The 20,456-nt window shown below is 29.6% G+C and overlaps 2 protein-coding genes across 2 annotated transcripts; both read left to right on the plus strand.

The window, feature by feature from the left end:
• Positions 1–8,457: 8,457 nt before the first annotated feature.
• Positions 8,458–10,506, plus strand: LOC108471829 (wound-induced basic protein). Its single transcript, XM_017773388.2, has 2 exons — positions 8,458–8,672; positions 10,234–10,506. The coding sequence occupies exons 1-2, from the start codon at positions 8,602–8,604 to the stop codon at positions 10,304–10,306; spliced, it is 144 nt and encodes a 47-aa protein (XP_017628877.1). The 5' UTR covers positions 8,458–8,601; the 3' UTR covers positions 10,307–10,506.
• Positions 10,507–15,685: 5,179 nt separating this feature from the next.
• Positions 15,686–17,046, plus strand: LOC108485451 (uncharacterized). Its single transcript, XM_017789290.2, has one exon. It carries the CDS (start codon positions 15,842–15,844, stop codon positions 16,934–16,936), a length of 1,095 nt encoding a protein of 364 aa, XP_017644779.1. The 5' UTR covers positions 15,686–15,841; the 3' UTR covers positions 16,937–17,046.
• The last annotated feature ends 3,410 nt before the right edge of the window (positions 17,047–20,456 follow it).

Consider the following 20,456-nt stretch of genomic DNA (forward strand, 5'->3'; position numbering starts at 1 on the left):
CTTTATTCTCTCCATCTCTCTTTATTTTATAACACATTATCAGCACGATGATTCTCTATTTTTTTCTTTTAAAATCTTTTGAAGTAGCCCCTCAAACCCGATTCTTCTTTCATCTTAAACTTTCACCTTTATAATTTCATCTTCAGGATGTTGATTATGATTTAAAATCCACGTATGTTTGCGATGGTGATTATGAAATAAAGAATCTATTGAGATGTTTATAAGTCTGTCCTACTAGATATGTTGCATTCCCCGAAGTGAATGTAAACATAAAGAAAATTAAATATATAATCATGGACCACTAAAAGTGGGAACATAATAATAAATAAGAGAACAATGAGAGTTCTTAAGATAATTCTTCAAAGGGTAAAAAAAACTTATGTCATCAATGTGATATGAAAGATTATTGGCCACATATGTGGCATTATTTTGTTTCTGTTAATATTCTTTGAGAAATAATATGAGAATGTAGTAATAAATTCTATCATTATAGATAGAAAGTATTTATCTAATTTTGTACTAAAACAAACAAATATTATTTTAATATTTGATAGTACAAAATTAGTCGAAAGCTCTAGAAGAGCTAATATATTAATATCTTGTGATAGTTAATCCATTGGTTTTAAAAGATATTTATAATGGATCTCATATTAAGATTGTGAATGAGAAAAATAATATTTCATATGAATATTAAGGGATTAGGTTACTAATTTATAATCTTTGTGATATTCTTTTGTCATCATCCCTATTAAAGGATTGAAAGCAAAATATTTGACTGTGAAAGATCTACTAATGAGTAATAGAATATGATAATTCTATCTAAAGCTTATTATGCTTTGATGCACCTAAAGTTACAAGTTTTTTTTTTTTAAAATGTGAGTATAACTCTACAATATTCAGAATAAGTTTCTCAATTAAAATTACGTGGTAAAATATTGTTGATGAGAACTTGCAAGAGAGAAAACTTATGTATGAAAAGTCATTGGTTATGTACCTATTATACACCTGGAAAATAAGATCCACTCTCAAAGTTTACTATTAATAGATTTTTGGGCATTTGAAGATTTTGGCATATTCCTTGAAGCGAATACTACATATAATTATTTGGAAAATATATTTATTGACTTGGTGGCATTATAGACTTTACAATAATTTAGATATTTCTAGTAGTAAATGTCACAATAGTACTTATATGTGGATACAAATTAAAAGGAATGATAATAAAATTTTCAATTTGTTACAATTTAGTACAATTGAAACACATGTTAAAAGTAAACCAGAAGTTTACTAATACAAATCCATTTACTACTGACCAGTTTGACCATCCTGGATCATATTATGATGCAAAAAATAATTGAGATATCATATGGACATCTATTGAAGAACTAAAAGATTCTTTAATTTAAAAGAATTATTATATGTTGCTTGTTCTCAATGAAAATTGATTATTAGAAACTCACTAGCTAAAGTTGAGATTTAATGTCTTGCATTTCTGAAACAAATATGGGCCCAATCATCCACCATGTGGATAGTTTTTATGTAATCACATATGTATTATCAATTTACAACCTGTTGTTTGCAAGATTGCTTGTTTAAATGATTAATTTCAAATTATACAATTAAAACAATTCATCTTGTTAATGTTGGTGAGTTTACATCCCAAGTTTTCAATGATTATTTGCATGCCAATTGAGATAAAAGTTGAACATCCTATAGCTCATGTTTACACAGAAAATGATTTAGCTGAATTGTTTATCAAATACCTCCAACTAATAGTTAAATCATTACTTATGAGAACTAAACTTCCTATTTCAACATGAGTTATGTTGGTTTATGTGTTGTACGCATCAAACCAATAAGTTATAAATACTCCCCATTACAATTGATTTTTAATCAAGAGCTAAATATTTCTCATCTTTGAATTTTTATATGTGCATATATGTTCCAATTACTCTAACACAACGTACAAAGGTGAGTGAATCCTCAAAGAAAGTTGGGAATATATATATTAATTACAAGTTTCTTTATATTATTAGATGTTTTGAATGCATTAGAATTCGATTATGACATGATTTGTGATTACAATTTTGATTTGATAGTTTTCTCGAAATTCGGGGAGAGAAATAATAAATTGTAATGAGTTAGGGGGAGAGTAATTTGAACCAGAAGTTCATAAGGACAACTCATTATAAGTTAATTGTTAGATGTATTTACAAGCTTAATGAGAATAACCAAGTGTTATATACCATCTAAAATTTTAATTTGAATCAAAGTCCCAGTAGGACAATCAGTTAAAATAAATAATAGATTGATCGGTTCCAAAGATGAAGATTCATCTAGATGGTCATATAGTGGAGGCAGGTGCTCCAGAAAAGATCCAAGACATAACTAATAAGTAAAACTCCAGAAGAGATTCAAGTACCTGAAACTGAATTTTAAAATAATGAAAATAAGAGATCTCAATAAGTTATTTCAATTCGAGAAAATATGGAATCGAATGATAAAAGTGGTCGACAATGATTTTGCATGCAATATTGTTATTGAAATAATGAAATAAAAGGTGGATCATGAATAAATCTATTGAGAAATATAGATATGGAATAAATTGATCAAAATAGAATGACGCTGTAACACCCCTTACCCGTATCCGGAGTCGAAACAGGGTTCGAGGCATTACCGAACTTACATTTAATCAATTTATCGCATTTTACAACATAAACTTGAATACAATTTAAAACTTTTATACATTCATCCATATTGTCCCTTATAAGGTTCTATGATACCTTAAATCATGCTTAAAAGAGGTTCGGGACTAAACTGATAACTCAAGAAAACTTTATAAAACTTAGAAAAATTTTCTCACTGCATGGGTCACACACCCGTGTGCCTCACACGGTTTCAGACACACCTGTGTGACTAAATCGTGGCCATACAGGGCATACTTACTGATTTGATCACACGGCCAAACCACACGCCCGTGTGTCCAACCTGTGTTCTCTTCACACGCCCATGTTCAGGCCGTATGCTAGGCCGTGTCAAAATTAGAGGGTATACTGACTTTAATTCGAAGGGCTACCCAAGGGGACACACGGCCGTGTTCCAAGGCCATGTGTCACACACGGTCAAGCCACACGCCCGTGTGCTCAACCGTGTGAAGTGAAAATGGGCTTGGTTTAAGTCACATTTCTCACCCTCCACAAACATACCTAAATCACATTATCTCATACCATTTCAATGCATTCAAAGGCAGCCAAAGCATGTTAATCCATACACATATCATGCTATCTAACCAAAACCATTTCAACTACTAAGTTCCATAATCAAACATGTCAAATGATTATACCAAAATCATCATAAACTTACATAACATCTTATTTCATTTTCTCACCTTTCCATCAACTAAATCTTGCTTCTCTAATATATTAATTCATCATTTATACCTCATACCACAAAAGCATTATATATATCACCTATATCATTCATCAAACACATACTTTTGGCCAACTTAAATGGCCAATGCACATCAATATTTACAAGCTAAATCACATGGCTAAAATCACCATTCAAAACATACCATCTTAACACTAGCCTATACATGCCATATAACCAAGCCCCAATGTGTAAAAATACCGAAAATCAATAGCCAGATAGTGTGATGCGATCTCCGTTGACTTCCAACCCGAGCAAACTTTTGAAACACTAAAAAACATAGAAAAATAACACAAAGTAAGCTTCACAGCTTAGTAAGTTCATATATAAGCCTAAAATGATCATAACATTCATATAACTGTTTCGAATTATATAAATCTTTAACACTTAAAGCATCGATTCATGAACTAATTTCAAATTATTCATGTCCTCATTCGTAAGTTCTCAATTTCATATAACTCGATACTTAAGTAGTTTTCCACACACAACTGTACTGATACTTTCTATTTATCACACGTACACTTATCAAACCTTTCTAGTTTATAAGTACTTATGATACAAATTCATCGATTTTGTGAGATATGTATTGAACGTTATGTGAGATATTTTGACATGAAACATATCTATACACAATTCATTCTTATAAAATACATAATACAATATGAACTCACCAATTTACTTTCATTCAATTCTCACATAGGTTCTGTACGTACCTGCATTGCTTAATTCATTTACACTTTCTTTCTCGACTTGACTTTGCCCGTTGAACCATTTTGAATCATTAAGGATACTCGGTAATCACATATAGCTCGTACAATGCCATATCCTAGATATGGTCTTACATGTTATCACATATCAATACCACTGTCCCATACAGGGTCTTACACGAAGTCGATTAACGATGTCGATGTACCACACATGGTCTTACACGTAATCGCAATACAATGCCATTGTCCCACACAGGGTCTTACATGTAATCACATCTCGGTAACCTAATGTCATGACATTTGTATCCTATACTATTCCTAAGGTTCGTACGGGTTTCCGAATGTCGCAACTTTGTCGATTCTTGCTCGTATTAGATCATTCTATATTCATGACAATTCAATGATAATAAACAAGCATTTATAACATAATTTAAGTACGTTTATTAGCATACGAACTTACCTCGATCGTTAAAAGGTTGAAATGGATCGACTAGTCTGAAACTCTATTTTTCCCTCGATATAGACTCGTACGAAGCTTAACTTGATCTAATCAATCAAATTTAGCTATTTCAATTCATATTCTATTAATTTTAACTCAATTTCATATTTTGGTAAAATTACTATTTTACCCCTAAAGTTTCACATTTTTACAATTTAGTCCCTAAGCTCGTAAAATGAAATTCATTCCATTTTGGCCAAACCCAAGCCTAGCCGAATTTAATACAACTTCATAGAGGCCATATTTTCATTTACTCACACTTTTACCACACAATTTATTATATTTCACAATTTAGTCTAAAATTGACATTTTTACCAAAATTCACTTTACAAAACTCATTAGTCTAACACCAAAGATTTATTTTCCATCATTAACTAAAAAATACTCATACATTCAACAATATCAATATTCAAATACTTACGGGCTAGCTAGATTAAATTATAACGATTTCAAAAACGTAAAAATTATTAAAAACGAGCTTAATTATCACTTACATGCAAACTAATTAAGTTGGCCGAATGTCAGGCTTGTCCCATGGTTTCTCATCTTCCATTTTCGGTTGAAGCAAAAAGAAAATATGATGATGCATGTGCTATTTTATTTCTTTATTATTAAACATTTATTAACTATTTACTTATTTAACCTTAAAGCCAACCAAAATTTCAATAATGCCAAACCATTGCCATCCACTATCTCTTTAATGGGTTAATTATCAAATAAGGACTTCCACATTAAATTTCTATAGCTATTTAATACTTTTAACTAATAGAACTCAATTTTTACGTTTTACGCGATTTAGTCTTTTTTACCTAATTAACCACTTAAACGATAAAATTTCTTTACGAAAATTTCACACAACTCTAATATCATGCTGTAAATATTAAAATAATAATAAAAACAAATTTTTCAATATCGAATTGTAGTCCCGAAACCACTGTTCCGATTAACCCTCAAAACAGACTGTTACAGACGTAACTCAAGTATAATTAAATTCGTGGAGTTTTTGGACCAATAGTCCAAATATATAAAGGTATAAAGCCAATGAGAGTGAAAATGAAATGGTTTTGCGAAAGCGGAATAAAAATATGAAGTTTTTCGCTAAGTACTAGTATTGATTATGAAAAGATACAATATTCTTTTGTGGTGGATGCAATAACCTTTAGATATATTATTAAATTGATAAATCATAAAAGATTTAACTTGCGTCTAATGGTTGTTATTACAACCTTTATAAATCACTATACAGTAAAGTTTATATTAAAATCCTTAAAGGATTTATAATGCTAGAAGCATATTGAAATTCTCGGGAAATTATTCATTTATATGAATTGAAATAATTTGAACATATATGGTAAATTTGAGTAGTTGAAGAAGGATTATAAAATGATCCAAAATACCTATTTGTGTTTTTATATAAGAATCATGATTAACATTTGTTATGATTATTGTTAAATCTCGTGACGAGATCAAAATATATTTCTCCAAATTTCCCTCACTCATAACTTTTAAAAGAATGGTAACATAAATGCTTAGTAAATAGATTCAAATAGCCATTTGAAAAACTAATATTCAAGATTGATTACGTAGAATATGAGAAAATATGTGATGTTTTCATGAGGGGGAGTAAATACACATTGTACTCTCTTTCCCTTAATCGAGGTTTTGTCCCATTGAGTTTTCCTGGTAAATTTTTTAATGAGGCAACATATTATGCGTATCATAAATTATATACTATTTTTCCCTCGTTAGGTTTTTATCCCACAGGGTTTTTCATAATAAGATTTTAATGATGCACATTATTTACCAATGGACATCTAAGGGGGAGTGTTATGAATATCTTATTAAGTGGATGTCCATCATGATCAATATGAAGTTTTGATGTACTTTAAATTCTAATAGTTATTAGAATTAGATCTCTACTCCTTTTATACTTCTTATACCTATAAATAGAGACTTTGATGAAGTATTGTAAATCACTCCTTTTGATCAATAAATTACATTATCTATTGCTTTCATTTTTTTTTGTTCTTTATTCTCTCTATCTCTCTTTATTTTATAACAAAAATTATGTTTTTTACCCTCATAAAATATTCAATTTAATTCAATTTAAATTTTATTAGTTTCTTACACTGAATATATAATATAATCATTTAGCAATTTAACGAAGAAACTCACCATCATTCAACTTTTATCAGTCTTTTCCTGCAAAATTCACTGCAAATTCCCCCGTATCAAAAGCTTCAACAATTCACAAATTCCTTAAATTCCTCACATCCCATACCTTCATGCTTGAAATCCCTACATTCACCACAAATTATAGTCAGACAATTAGGGCACTTACATTCCATCCCTCCCATATCATCATCTACTAACTTAGCTTTACAATCCTCGTAAGGGCATTCAAATACCAGAACCGGCAATATTACAGAGATCGTGTTTTCGTCTTTCAATTTCGTCACGATGTGACATCGAATGCAATCGGAGCAGAACCGATGACCGCAATGCGTCTCGTTGAAGATATTCGAAGTAGGGTTTTGATCACCGCAAAGTCTGCAAAACAAAGGGTTAGATGAACCGCTGGGTAGCACATCAGTAATGGGGTTAGAGATTGGTAACTCGTCGATTATTACACCTTTCTGTTTCTTCATCGAACTGTTGTTCTGAACTTGGTGGTCATGAAGCTTTCTTTTATGAATCCTCATGTTTGAGGATTTTACTTTCAGCTTTTCACGTGAGGAAGAGAAGATTTCAGTCCTTGACAACATCAAAACTGAGTCAAAATTTGCAACTGAGTACTGGTTCTGGTTTCAAAGAGCAATTGGGGGAATTGGATGTATATATATTGTTGAGGAGAACACGTTTTTTTGCTTGGCAATCAAGGAAGAAGATGCTTTATTTCCGTTGACGATGTTTAATATTCATTTGAATTTTATATATGGTCTAATTTTAATCCCAGGTCATGTGCTCTTTGGATTTTAAAATTTAATCCTTTTGCTTTTAATTCCAATAATTTCGTCAATTTAAAAATAGTTTAATTTGGGAGTATCGTGGAGGCCCATGTACTTAGAGTCAGATCGTATTTTTTTCTCTCTACTAAAAATTAGTAAATTAATCCTTTTATATTAAATTAAAGAGTAAATTGGTTATTTCTGTTAAAAATTTCGTTCATTTATATTGTTAAAAACTAATGTAGTTGCTAGAATAACTAGAAAGTGACATGTGGCATGTCATATATACCTCATGCTTATGTACAAAGATCAATTTTTAATAGAAGAAATGGATGAAATTTTTAACAGAATGACCAATTTACTCTTTGATCTAACGTACAAAGACTAATTTACCCATTTTTTAATAGAGGGATAAAATGAAATCCATCTCTTAATATATGTACCTTCATAATACTTTTACCTTCAATTTGGATACATGAGAAATTACTAGCTTGTATAGTTTAATAGATTTATATTTGATACACCCCCAGTATAATGATTTAAATTTTTTTTTTTAAGAAAAGGAGGATAGGGCAGTCTAAACATTTAACCCAATAACAATTAAGTCTTTTGTCACTGAACAAGTGACTTTAAAGCCAAAAAAACAAATGAGGTGTTATCACATTCAACCTACAAATAAAATTAATAAAATAAAAACAAAATTATATTGAATTAAAGTAAAAGATTAGATTTTAAATTTCAATATAACAGAGGGATTAAAACCAGAATTAGCCCATAAAGCTTTTAGATGATCCGGTAAAGTGGACTGGTGGGTGAGGGCGCGAGGCCCATCATTGTGAAGAGTTCGGCCTAAAATAATGGCGGTTCTTAATTAAACACCAAAATCCCCACCAGAAACACTATTATTTATTTCTAACAGCGAAAGCAACGTAGCTAAGTTACTGAAGCTGCGAGAGAGTACTGCGTGAACAAAGAAAAGCGAAGGTAAGTGGGCTTCTTAGCTAGGGTTTCCTCAGAAATGATTTACGACGTCAATTCTCCTCTCTTCCGTTCATTCCTCAGCCAGAAGGGTGGCTCCTCCGACAAGAGGTTCTCTCTCCCTCTCTCTTTATCGCTCTCTCGTTATCTTTCGATGTGATTAACGTGAACGATTTTATTCATTGTGGATTTCATTAAGTATCGAATGGTGATGGATTTCTTTTGATTTTCATGATTGTTGCAAAAGAAAATCGGAACGCTTGAAGAAGTTTTTCGATTGTGATTGTGAACAATATGAATCTGATGTTTAAGATAAGATGTCTTTTGTCTCTAATTTGTTAAAATTATATGGTTCTATGTGCTCAACGTTTAGTTAGCTGGTTTATTGTGTGATTTATTTGATCTGAAATTAGGAGGATTTTTGCTTGCTAATAGTTTTAAATGCTTAAGAACAATTACGGATTCTGGAATTCAGTGGCTGAGCCAGGATTTCTTTATAGAAACATTATTATGTTCTATAAGAAAAAATAGTGAATATGAAAAGCATATATATATATTGTGTATATGCTAAAATTATGGTTCCTAGAATTTATGTGTTCATAATATATATCATCGATAATAAGTAAAATGCCATTGTTTTACAAAGTAAATTATATTATTTTGAAGGTATTTTTGTATTTTATATATTTATAGAAAAATAGAAAAATACACACACATAAGGGATTTGAATTTAAAACACTATAGTTTTAATATCTCTATTTCTATCATTTCAACTGAAGCCTCATTTTTTTTAATTTCAATTGTTTATAAATATATTTGTTACATAATTCTGTTTTTCACCCGCATAATCTAGTTACTAATAAAGTGCTTTTAGCCTATTCACACTTAATTGTCTGGCTTAGTGATTAAGACATGATTCCTCACCGTAAATAGCAGAGTTTTGATCCCACCTTCCCCAAATCAAAAGTTTTTTTAGCCTATTTACTGACACTACAATCATATGAATAAATCATTTTAGAAATTATTGTTTGTATAGATTTTTCATTGTTAAAGAATGACAGAAGTTTAAATGTTGAACTTAGGGAAAACTTTTAACAATTTTTTAAAGATTCAATGAGTTGGCAAATTGCAAATAAGAATTGGATCTTTCGGGGGCTATTGATTTATTTTGGAAGATGTAAAATCTACATAACGCCAGATATATATATATGTATATATGTTTCAAAATTTTAGCCCCTCTGCTTTCCATGTGACCCTGCCACTGCTGAAACCAGTGCTTCTAATTTTGTAATAGGTCCCTTAACATCTTGTCATTACCATTCTCTATACAATAAAATAAAACTTACTGCTCGGACTGCTTTTATTTCTCTCTGTCTATCTATCTCTATGTAACACTCACCGAAGCATGTTTTCTGGAAAGTTCTTTTTAACATTCAGTTTCATTTATGTGGTTGTGTTCACTATTTAGAGGAAAGATGTGGTTCTGTTTAGCTAGTTTAGCTTGCTATACCATATGATATAAGTGATGACTATGTGGTGGTTTTCTTATGCATCTTTTATGATCTACCCCTTCCAGTTTTACCATTATCTGCTGCAATCTTGTTGTAAGAGAAGTTTATGTTACGATGACATACTTTTGACATGTTGATGTAACTGTTGCTTGATCTTTCAGGAAAATGGAGGAGCAAAAGCCTAAGGAACAGAAACCCAAAGCAAACGAGAACAAGCCAGTCATGACGGAGTAGTCGTTGCTTTTGGTTTTAGGATTTAATATGCTTTAGAATGGAAGATGAGGGTATCAGATGCTTTAAAATGCTATGATACTTGCTACGATAACTCTGTTTTTTGTGTGGATCTTTCAAATACTATGATTTTTGTTTTTTGACTCTGGTTGTCAAGCTTGTAATTTTCTGTTTTTATAAATTTCATTTCAATATCAAGAAAATTTCATGCTATGAGATTGGCAAAGGTGATACATGTCTGTGTTGCACACTTGCTTATTGATTTAATGCGAAATGCTTATATGCATATGGCATCAGACTCTTCATAAGTTAACCAACTCGGTTCGAGGTCTGCAGGGGCTGATATCTCGATACACGCTTTGGAGCAGCTTGGTTCTTGTGTTCCAGCCAAAAAGCAACGCTCTCAAAGCCGTAAGGTTAGTTTAACGGATACAAAATAAATAGTATCATTATTACTTCAATAATTCACTTATTAAACAAATTATCTACGCATCTAATATGTATATATTCTGCAGACTGAAAATCCTTAAATTTAGTTTTGATCTGTCATAATTTTATTACTTGCATAATTAGTAAACTTTTTTCTGCTGATTGATGAACTTTTTTCTCTTGGAGTAAAGTCCTAAAACTAATAGCCAAACCATTCACTTTGTGGGAGAAATATTGACAATTTATTGATAGTTGGTCATTGGGTCCCTGATTACTTTCATCATAACGCAGGAAGCCATTACGAGTTTTTATGACCAAAGTTGGCTTTCTTGGTAGTATAGTCACTGAGTCAAATCTTGGTTAATTCGTTTGACCCTCTAAATTAGGTTGCAATCAAGTCAAGCTGGACCTAAATATTGGCAAGCTTGGGCTTGGGACACAACTCGAGCTCAATTAGGCTCATTTATATTTAAGCTATTTTGGTATATAATAAGGGTACAAATATAATTTCATAAAAATTTATTAAAACAAAAAGCTCAATTAGGTTTGTGAGTATTTTGAATGGAGTATTATAGAGTTTAAATTCGGGTCAATCAAAGGATTGAGTTCAATTCTATAATTATTGAGGGCTTGTTTAGTAGTGCTTAAAAAAAAACTTTTAGCTTGAAAAATACTTTTGAAAGAAAAGTTGTACTAAACAAGTTGTTTTTAGTTGAATTTTTTAGCTTTTGAAAAGGAGAAACTAAAATTTTTATAGCTTTTTGTCTTTTAAAAGCATTTTTGGTGTTTAACTACTTTTTCAACTCTCTAATAAGATAATTTTTTTTCTTGGTGTTTAATTACGAAAATGTATTAAAATCATTTATTAAAAATAAAAAAGTATTTTTAAAATAATACAAATGTGTTAATATTTAATTACAAATATTTAATAGTTATATTTAAATATTTAAAATATACTTTAATTAAATTTTATAAATAGTTAATATTTATTACTTAAACATATTTAAAATTTATATTTCATATATTAAAATATTAACAAGTTATAATAAATTATTTTCATATTTTTATTAAAATATAATAATATTAACTAATTTGAATATTATTTAAATACATATTTGCTACTTGATAATATCATATTTAAAATGAATATTTTATTTTTCAAAAGTATTTTTAATAGTAATTTTAAATACTTAAATGTTAAATTAATTTTTAAAAATACTTATTTAAAAGTGTTTTTGATGGTACTTTTAAAAATATTTTTCAAAAGAATTATTAAACTAAATTGAATTTAATTTTTGAGTCAGAATAGTTGATGAGCACCCGTGTGCGATTTACACTTGAACTCTAAATTGGTGGATGAAATTTGTATGTTCAATGTTTAAGTTCAGCTAGTTTCTAAATAAACAATGCGTGGTGAATGTAGGGCAGACATTTACCATTCTAGGAGATGAATTTTGACCCGAACTTGAAAGTTGATGCTATAAATTTGAATTGATTTAAATGCTTGAATTTGTCCAAGTGGATTCAAATTGATTTGAATTAAAATTTTAAATTCAAATTTACTTTGAAATTATTGAAACTCAAAATAATATAGAATTGTAACGATTTAGTTTGAAAATTCGAGCTTCAAATTTTAATAATTTAAATTAAAATATCATAACTCAAAATGACATGACTTGAATTTGAATAACTTGAAGTTAAAATTACTCAAATTTAAAATTATCTAAATCTTAAAAGATTTAAGTTTGAAGTTAATTTAAAATTAAAACAACATGAACAATCTAATTTTGAATATTTTAAAATTTGAATTAATTTAATCACATTAATATTAACTCGATCCATCTAAATATAATAATAGATAATATTCAGGGTGAAAAAGGGTAGACAAGGGTTGGCTTTTTTTCATTACTATTTTAAAATGAAAAATTTTGGTTTAAGTCAAAATTTATAGAATTTTAGATTAATATATAAAAATATTATTTGACTTATTTTAAAATATTAGAATTTTAATTTAATTATTTTAAAAATCATAAAATATAAATCAAAATTATATTTTTAATTATCCTAAAATATGTAATTACATAAACTCGATCTTTTTAAAACAAATTTCTAATTTCGCTAATACTGACACCATGATTGTCAAAAAGCTGTCTCCAGCCCTTAGTAAACTTTCTACTCTAACAAGATGAGAAAAAAGAAAATTCTTTCTTTTTTCCGAAGCAATCCTTTTTTCTTCTTCACTTTACCTTTTTCACCAAAGGTAAGACAGACAACCCCCTCCCCCCATTGTTGTTTTTTATAGATTAATAAATAATGAAAGATTTTCGCAGTCAAACGTGGGGAAAAGAAAAAGCTTGTAAAAAAGAAATTATATTTACAATAAAAGGACCTCAGAGAAAGGGATAAATAAAGCCAAACAAGGGATAACTACAGACATATGGGTCCATTAATAAGGTTGATGCATGGGGCATGCACTCGAGTGTTCATTATTGCCTTACCATGTGAATGCTTGAACTTGTAAAAGTTATACATTTTGTTCTAACCATAACGTAATTATTGTTTCTTTTAATATATTTGTATGAGCTTAAAAGGTTTAAATATTATTATTCGCTAAGATAGTTTTAATAAAATGGGTTAATTTAGTATGTTAAATTTGGTATATGAATTATACATAATGTGGCTCCCAAAAAATTGTTTGTGTGATTAATGGAAAAATAATATAGATACTTAATTAGGGAAAAATTAAAACTCAGGTATCAAATTAAATATTAAAATTAAATTTTGGTGTTTATATGGGATAAAGAAAAATTTAAATTCTAATTGAATGTTGAAGCCAAATTTGAATATCAAATTGGGACAAAAAATTTGAAACCAAATATAAGTAACAAATACTATATTAACCCTAAGAAAAATGATTTTAGAATTTTGTTATATATCCCTAGTTAAGAACCTCTCTTGGTCATCTAAGAAATCCGTTTGGTCAATTTCATTAACCATTGCCAACACCTCGTAGGATTATTTTTGGAAAGACCACGTCGGAGGGCCAACTTTTTATTCTCACTCCACCATCTATGTGACAGGCAAGATGGAATGGTACAAATCAAAAGATATTTAAATAAGTGACAAATGCAGAAAACCCACAATTGTTCAATTTTTAAACTCCCAACGATAGACACCTATCCTAATGAGCATAAAAACCTTTCTAGTGATTGGATGGAGATGGAAGACCCCTTTCCCAGCTCTTAAAGATGTGTCGAATCTAACAGATCATTAATTTTTTGTTGCACTGGTTAAAACCTCGTCAACTCTTACGTATAGTTGTAAAAGGCAATTATTGATGAAATTAGTTGGTTCATGTGTTACGAAAGCCGTTGTTGTTCGTTTCATGTCTTGTTATAATGGGCTATCGAATTGAGCTTTAAATAGGTTTTGTTTGTGTTGAGTTCGATCCATTTAAATGTGGCATATTTGACAAAGTTAGAAGTATAGGTCGACTAAGGTGTTAAGACTCACAATCGAATTACTTGAAGTGATTAGATAAGCATGAAAATCTTATTATTAAAATGTTATTTTTTAGAGATACATATTAGATATATTCAAGGGATTTTTGGAGCAGTCATTTATGAAAATTTTTATATGGTAAATACTCAGGATAATTAATGAGATAATTTTGGCTTTTAAATATGAGTTTAAAGCCTACCAAAACATTGTTAATTAACCACTTGAATAGACCTATAAATAGGTTGTTTTGTGCTACACATCAAGAGCAATTTTTGAAGTGTCTTCGTTGATAGTTTTACTGAACAAAACTTTACAAACGTAAAATTGTTATATTTAAACTGCGTTAACAAAAACCGGTTGTGTCAATTTTTTCTATTTTATTTTTTTTTGCTGCTTATTTTTGTTTTAACTATGATTATAACAAATGCTAAATAAAATCAATTTATCATATCAACAAACTAATTATTTTTTCTAACATGAAATCATAATTCCATGTGTACTTGTTTGATTTCTTTTCAAAAGCTTGATGACATCAAATTTAGATGTAATTTCAATGGAATGGGATAAATCAACCTAACCATAATAATTTCCAATCTCCCTCAAGAAATTAAAGACATTAATTTTCGATAGATTTTTTTTAAGGTGCAACGGTATAAATAAAAATTGGGTAAAGTGAAAAAATTGTTTTCAAGAATGATAAATAAATAAAAGATTTTTGGGAGGTAAAGTACACTTATGATTTCCTAAAAATTAAAGGAATTATTAGTGAATTTTTCATTTTTGGAGAGTAAAGTTCATTGTTTGCCTCCTCCCTCGGCTCCTAAATACAATCAATTAAGACAATTACTAAATTGAATAACAATTTAACCATTAACTTAATTAAAATAAATCTGAAAAAGAATCTACTCATTTTAACAGAATAGACTCAATTTAAAAATCTCAAAATTATCATAATTTTAGTCTCACTATTTTTTAAAAATTATTGTTCATATTCTTGGTAGATATATCCATTTCCAATTATATACAAGAAATCATAGCTGATTACAACTAGAAAAGGTAAAGTAAAAAAAAAAAGTTGGCGGTGGTTATAGACGTGAGACTTGCATTGAAGAAAAAAACTTTCCAAAGTAGCTTTCGTTTCTTATCAATGATACTTAAATCTCAGTCAAATTACAATTTTGATACTTCTATCATGTTCTTACTTCCATTTCTATACTTTAATTTGATATAATTCGATTTCTCTATTTTTATAACATCATTAGTTAATTCAAATATTTAATATAGTTGATGATTTCAATCATAAGAAAAACTTATTCCAACATTTTAACTAGATTAGTAAAAGATCAAATAATCTATATGGATTAAATTCCTAATTTGAACATAGTATAGGGACTAAAACCAAATTTGAACCTTAAATATCTACTCTCATCTCCTCCCTGCATTCACGCCGCTCTCATTTCTCAAATTTTCATGCACTTAAAAACTTTGCTTTGTGTTTCATTGCCAATTTGCTTAACTACTTCAAGTTCATCAAACAAAAGGAATTTCATTTTTCTAAGTCACTAGAGCTATTAGTTCTTTGATTTTTCTTTTTGCTCATTAAAAAAAATGTCTGAATTTTCTTTGGCTTCAACCACTGTTGTGAAGAAGAAAACCCAGTTTTCAAGCCTTTTGCTTTCTAATTTCATGTTATTTTGCTCTTTAATTCTTTCACACCCTCTTTATTTCTCTTATTTCATCTTCTTCTCTCCTTATTTATTCAAGATTTTCTCTTTTCTTTCGCCTCTCTTTGTTACCACTTCCCTTTTGGTTATTGCATTTTTGACAGTATTAAGGTCTGAAGTAGTTGATGGTGAAAGTGATGATGGCTTTGGATGCTTGGAAGAGCTTGAAGCGTATAAGATCGTGTTTGAAACGTCGACCATTGTTGATATTAGAGAAAACCCAGACGAAGTTTCTGGGGTGGAACCCGTTGTTGGTTGTTTACAAGGTGTTGAACTTGAAGAAGCTTCGGTTCAGAGGGTTGAAACATTGACGAGTGGTGAATTCACGGAAACTGTTCGAGTGAATGCCACAGTGAAGATCTTAGAAGAGTTTTTGCGTCAGAAAGATGATGGGGTGGTTGAAATTTTGTCGTCTAAAAGCGTGGAGGCCAACAATGATAAAGGATCCAATCCCAAGACTACAATGAATGCTGATAATGGTGAGGAGTTTGAAGCCAATGCAATGGTGAATTCCCCTATAGTGAAAGCTAATTATGGAGATAATGACATGAACTTTGGGAATTTGGGTTCAATGAGGAAAGAAAAGGAGTGGAAGAGAACATTGGCATGTAAGCTTTTCGAGGAGAGGCACAACGCGGTGGTGGCTGCTGCGACGACGGAAAATGAAGGTGGTGAAGGGATGGATTTACTATGGGAAACATATGAAAGTTCTGATACCAATAAATTAAAGCTGAAAAGCTTTGGCTCGAAGAAAGGAAAGAAAGGCGCCAATTACGAGGAAGACGACGACGACGACTACGACGACGACTCAGACGGTAAACTGTGTTGTTTGCAAGCCCTCAAGTTCTCAACGGGGAAGATGAATTTAGGAATGGGGATGGGAAGGCCTAATTTTGTTAAAATTTCAAAGGCATTCAAAGGGTTTGGGTGGTTGCACCATGTTGGTAGCACTAAGCATGGCAAGAAAGGGTATCATTGAACTATAGATTATAGGTTAATTTTTATATATATCATATGTGCTTGATGAGATGTATTTTTCTTAGAATTACAAGTAGATATATATGTATGTTATTTAATTTCAATTGAAAATTTGAAGGATTCTTTTTCTTCTGATTGCTTCCAATCCTTTATGGGGGTTGTGATTAGTGGGAGTGTGAGACAAAACTACTGATAAAAGTTTGCAGCTGCTGGAGGCTGCGTGAGAGACCACAAGGAGAGTGGATTATGGGTATCTTGAGATATTTGGATAATTATTCAATTTTGGAGACTGAATTCCGAGAGATTTTGGATCGGTTAAATCTTATGGTAAATAGGGGTATTCAGAAAATTTTTATTCAAATTGATAGTATTGAAGCTATTAAAGTTATGATGGAAGATGATACGAGAATCTCTAATTTTACCATTATTAGAAGAATTCATCATACACTTAAAAAGTTAGAGCAATGAAAAATTCAGTATGTTCCTAGAGAAAATAATCTAATTGCTGATAGCTTGGTTAAGATTATTTGTATTAAAAGTTTAGGTTTAAGATTATTTGAGGATACTCTTTTGAGAATCTAATTTGTATTGTTTCTTTTTCTTTTACCAAATAAAAAATAAAATCAAATAATTAAATATTAAAAGTTAAAATTATGAGACCCAATCAACTGAAGGGGATAATATTGGCTTCTTCTTCTTCTTCTTCATATGGTTGAATTTATAATGTCAAAAGCAGCATAATGGAATTTTATATGATCAGAGAGAGACAGTCGAATGCAAGTTTCACCTAAACCATCATCCATCATTTGTCCTTGGGTTTGCCGCTCTCTGGAGCATCCAAGGCATGCCCAACACTTCATCATTTTTATCCTATTCTTTACCTTAATCTTAATTTCATTATTTATCGAATTTCAATATTCAATAATTGTCATTATTTAAATTATATATTTATTGGTTGATTAAATTTTAATTTAATTGATATTGTTGTAATAAAATAGTTACAATAAATTAATCATTCACCCATTTTGGGCTATTGACATAAGTCCACATGTGGTCTGGACTAATTGTTTGCAAACAAGTAAATTGCAAACAAGACTAAAATCGTGATTAAAGTGAAACATTTATTTGATATCTATATGGGTAATATGAGCTAAATGAAACATTTAGTATATATAAAAGATAAAAATATAATTTATTTCTAAGAATAAATATTCGGTTATGACTTTGGAAACATTTATTTTAATAAATTTACATCTTGGTTGATAAGAGTTACTTGAAACAAAAATAAAAGTGAAATGTTTTTAGTTATTCTTTTAATTCGAATAAAATGCAATTAAATTTAGTATATACGAGTTAACGATCAGAATCTATATAGATAGAATTTATAACGGGATCTCGAAAAACAAGCAATTTCTGTTGGACCTATATCCCTTTTTTTTTTTTTTGGTTCATTAGGATTTTTATTAGTTGGTACTTCTAGTTATCTTGGTAAGACTTTGATATCTTTATTTCCATCTTAGTAAGTTTCGTAACCATTTTTTAAAAAAAACGGGTATCGACTTGATTTTGAAAATGAAAACGAATAGAGGAGTCGCCACCAATCCCTTTTTGATGAGGTGTGATCGGATCACCTTAAATTAATCATTTTAATAAAAGTTAAGATTTACTAAAACGATAATTTTTGGTCTACAAAAATCAAAAAACGAGTTCGGGAGCCGGTTACGCACGAGGAAGGATTATCACCCTCGATACGCCCAAAATTGGTACCTAGTTGATTAATTAATATCTTAGTGTCGAAAATTTGAAAACTTGAAAGAATTTAAAATACGATCCCTCTTTATAAAGAAAATGCTCAAATGTTAAAGACCTTCTCGTCTCAAAATATAAAATGTCACATCCAGTAAATTAGGACACGACATTTTGAATTTTCGATAGCGAGCTTGCCTTTTACATGAAAATTCGTGTATTTCAAAAGGATATTCGGTTAGTCAAGGTGAACGAGTAAAATCGAAACCCAGTAAGTTAGGGTGCGTTTCCTCGAATTTCCGAACACCAAAAATAATGATAATAATAATAACATTAAAGTAAAGTAAATAATAATACTATATATAAATATATATATATATACGTACGTAATAGAAATACACACTATTATATAATAATAATAATAATAATAATAATAATAATAATAGAAATACAAAAAACAAATATAATAAAAATATTAAATTAAAGTAATAAAAAAACAAAACCACATATAAATATATATATATACATAAAATATACACTATATATAATAATAATAGCAATAGAAAAATAATGAAAATATGAGTAATATTAATAATATATTAGAATACAAAAGTAAAGTAATAACAATAGGGTGATAATAATAATAATAATAATACAAACAATAATACATATATATATACATATACATATACATATATAATAATAGTAGTCGAAATAAAAAATAATAGAAGTAACAATAATGATAGTAATAATATAAATAAATATGGAGAGGTATATATAATATAATAATATAAATAATAATATATACATGAGAAATAATAATAATAAAATTAAAAAAAATAAAACAAAGCTCTCAACTCTCTCCCTCTTTCCCCATTCCGGCCATGGTCCGGTCAGTATCCAGGCGCCAGATCGGCGCCGTCCATAGCCTTTACTCGCCGTCATGTTGCCACCGTGCACGTGTGGCGAGAATTAAAAATGTATTATTTTTGTTTTTTTTATATTTTATATCTAAATATATGTATACTATTTTTGAAAGAAAAGAAAAAAATGTTTATATGTACAAAAAAGTGAAAATAAAAGGAAAAAGAAATAAAAACCTTAACGCGTTTGAATTTTTTCTTCTTCAATACTTGCTTTTTTTATTTCAGATTTGCTTGCAAACCTTTTGCTTTTACATTCTTCTCTTTTTATTGTATAAAAAAAAAACCTTTCAAAAATACAATTCTTTCCCCCTCACAATGGACTTTTGGTTTTGCTTTTATAGCCATCTTACATACATTTCTTATCATTCTATGTCTCTTCTCCATTTGATGGTGTAGGTGCAAGTGGGAGGCAAGGTGGTGGAGTAGGTGCAAGTGGGAGGCAATGTGGCTAGGGTTTTGTCTTTTTTAAAAAAAAATAAGTTTAGGTTGTATTGGGCTAGGGTTTTTATTATTTGGGCTTAGTTTTGGGTCTGATTTTGTAATTGGGTTTGTGAATTAGGTGGGATTTAGGTTTGATTTTAATTTGTTGGGCCGGGCAAATTTAGGCCTTTACAGTAAGTAGTATTTTTTCATAAGGAATCGTGATGTCTTTCTATGGGATTGTAGACCTCTTTATTAGTTTTTATTTGTGGTGCACAATTTTTTAGAATGTAGGAGTGGTTATGATCGATTCGATATAAAGGAGGAAATAGTATGTAATTTTTGTTGGGGTTTTCCTGAAAAAAATGGTCACATCTTTCTACGATTCCTTATGAAAGATATTCAATTCATCAGAATAGAAGTTAAAGC

The sequence above is a fragment of the Gossypium arboreum genome, chromosome 7 (assembly GCF_025698485.1).
Source record: "Gossypium arboreum isolate Shixiya-1 chromosome 7, ASM2569848v2, whole genome shotgun sequence".
Classification (NCBI taxonomy): domain Eukaryota; kingdom Viridiplantae; phylum Streptophyta; class Magnoliopsida; order Malvales; family Malvaceae; genus Gossypium; species Gossypium arboreum.

Coding starts and splice junctions, on each gene's coding strand:
- LOC108485451 (XM_017789290.2), top strand. CDS start 15,842: ATGTCTGAATTTTCTTTGGCTTCAACCACTGTTGTGAAGAAGAAAACC.
- LOC108471829 (XM_017773388.2), top strand. CDS start 8,602: ATGATTTACGACGTCAATTCTCCTCTCTTCCGTTCATTCCTCAGCCAG. Junction 8,673..10,233: donor GGTGGCTCCTCCGACAAGAG/GTTCTCTCTCCC, acceptor TTGATCTTTCAG/GAAAATGGAGGAGCAAAAGC.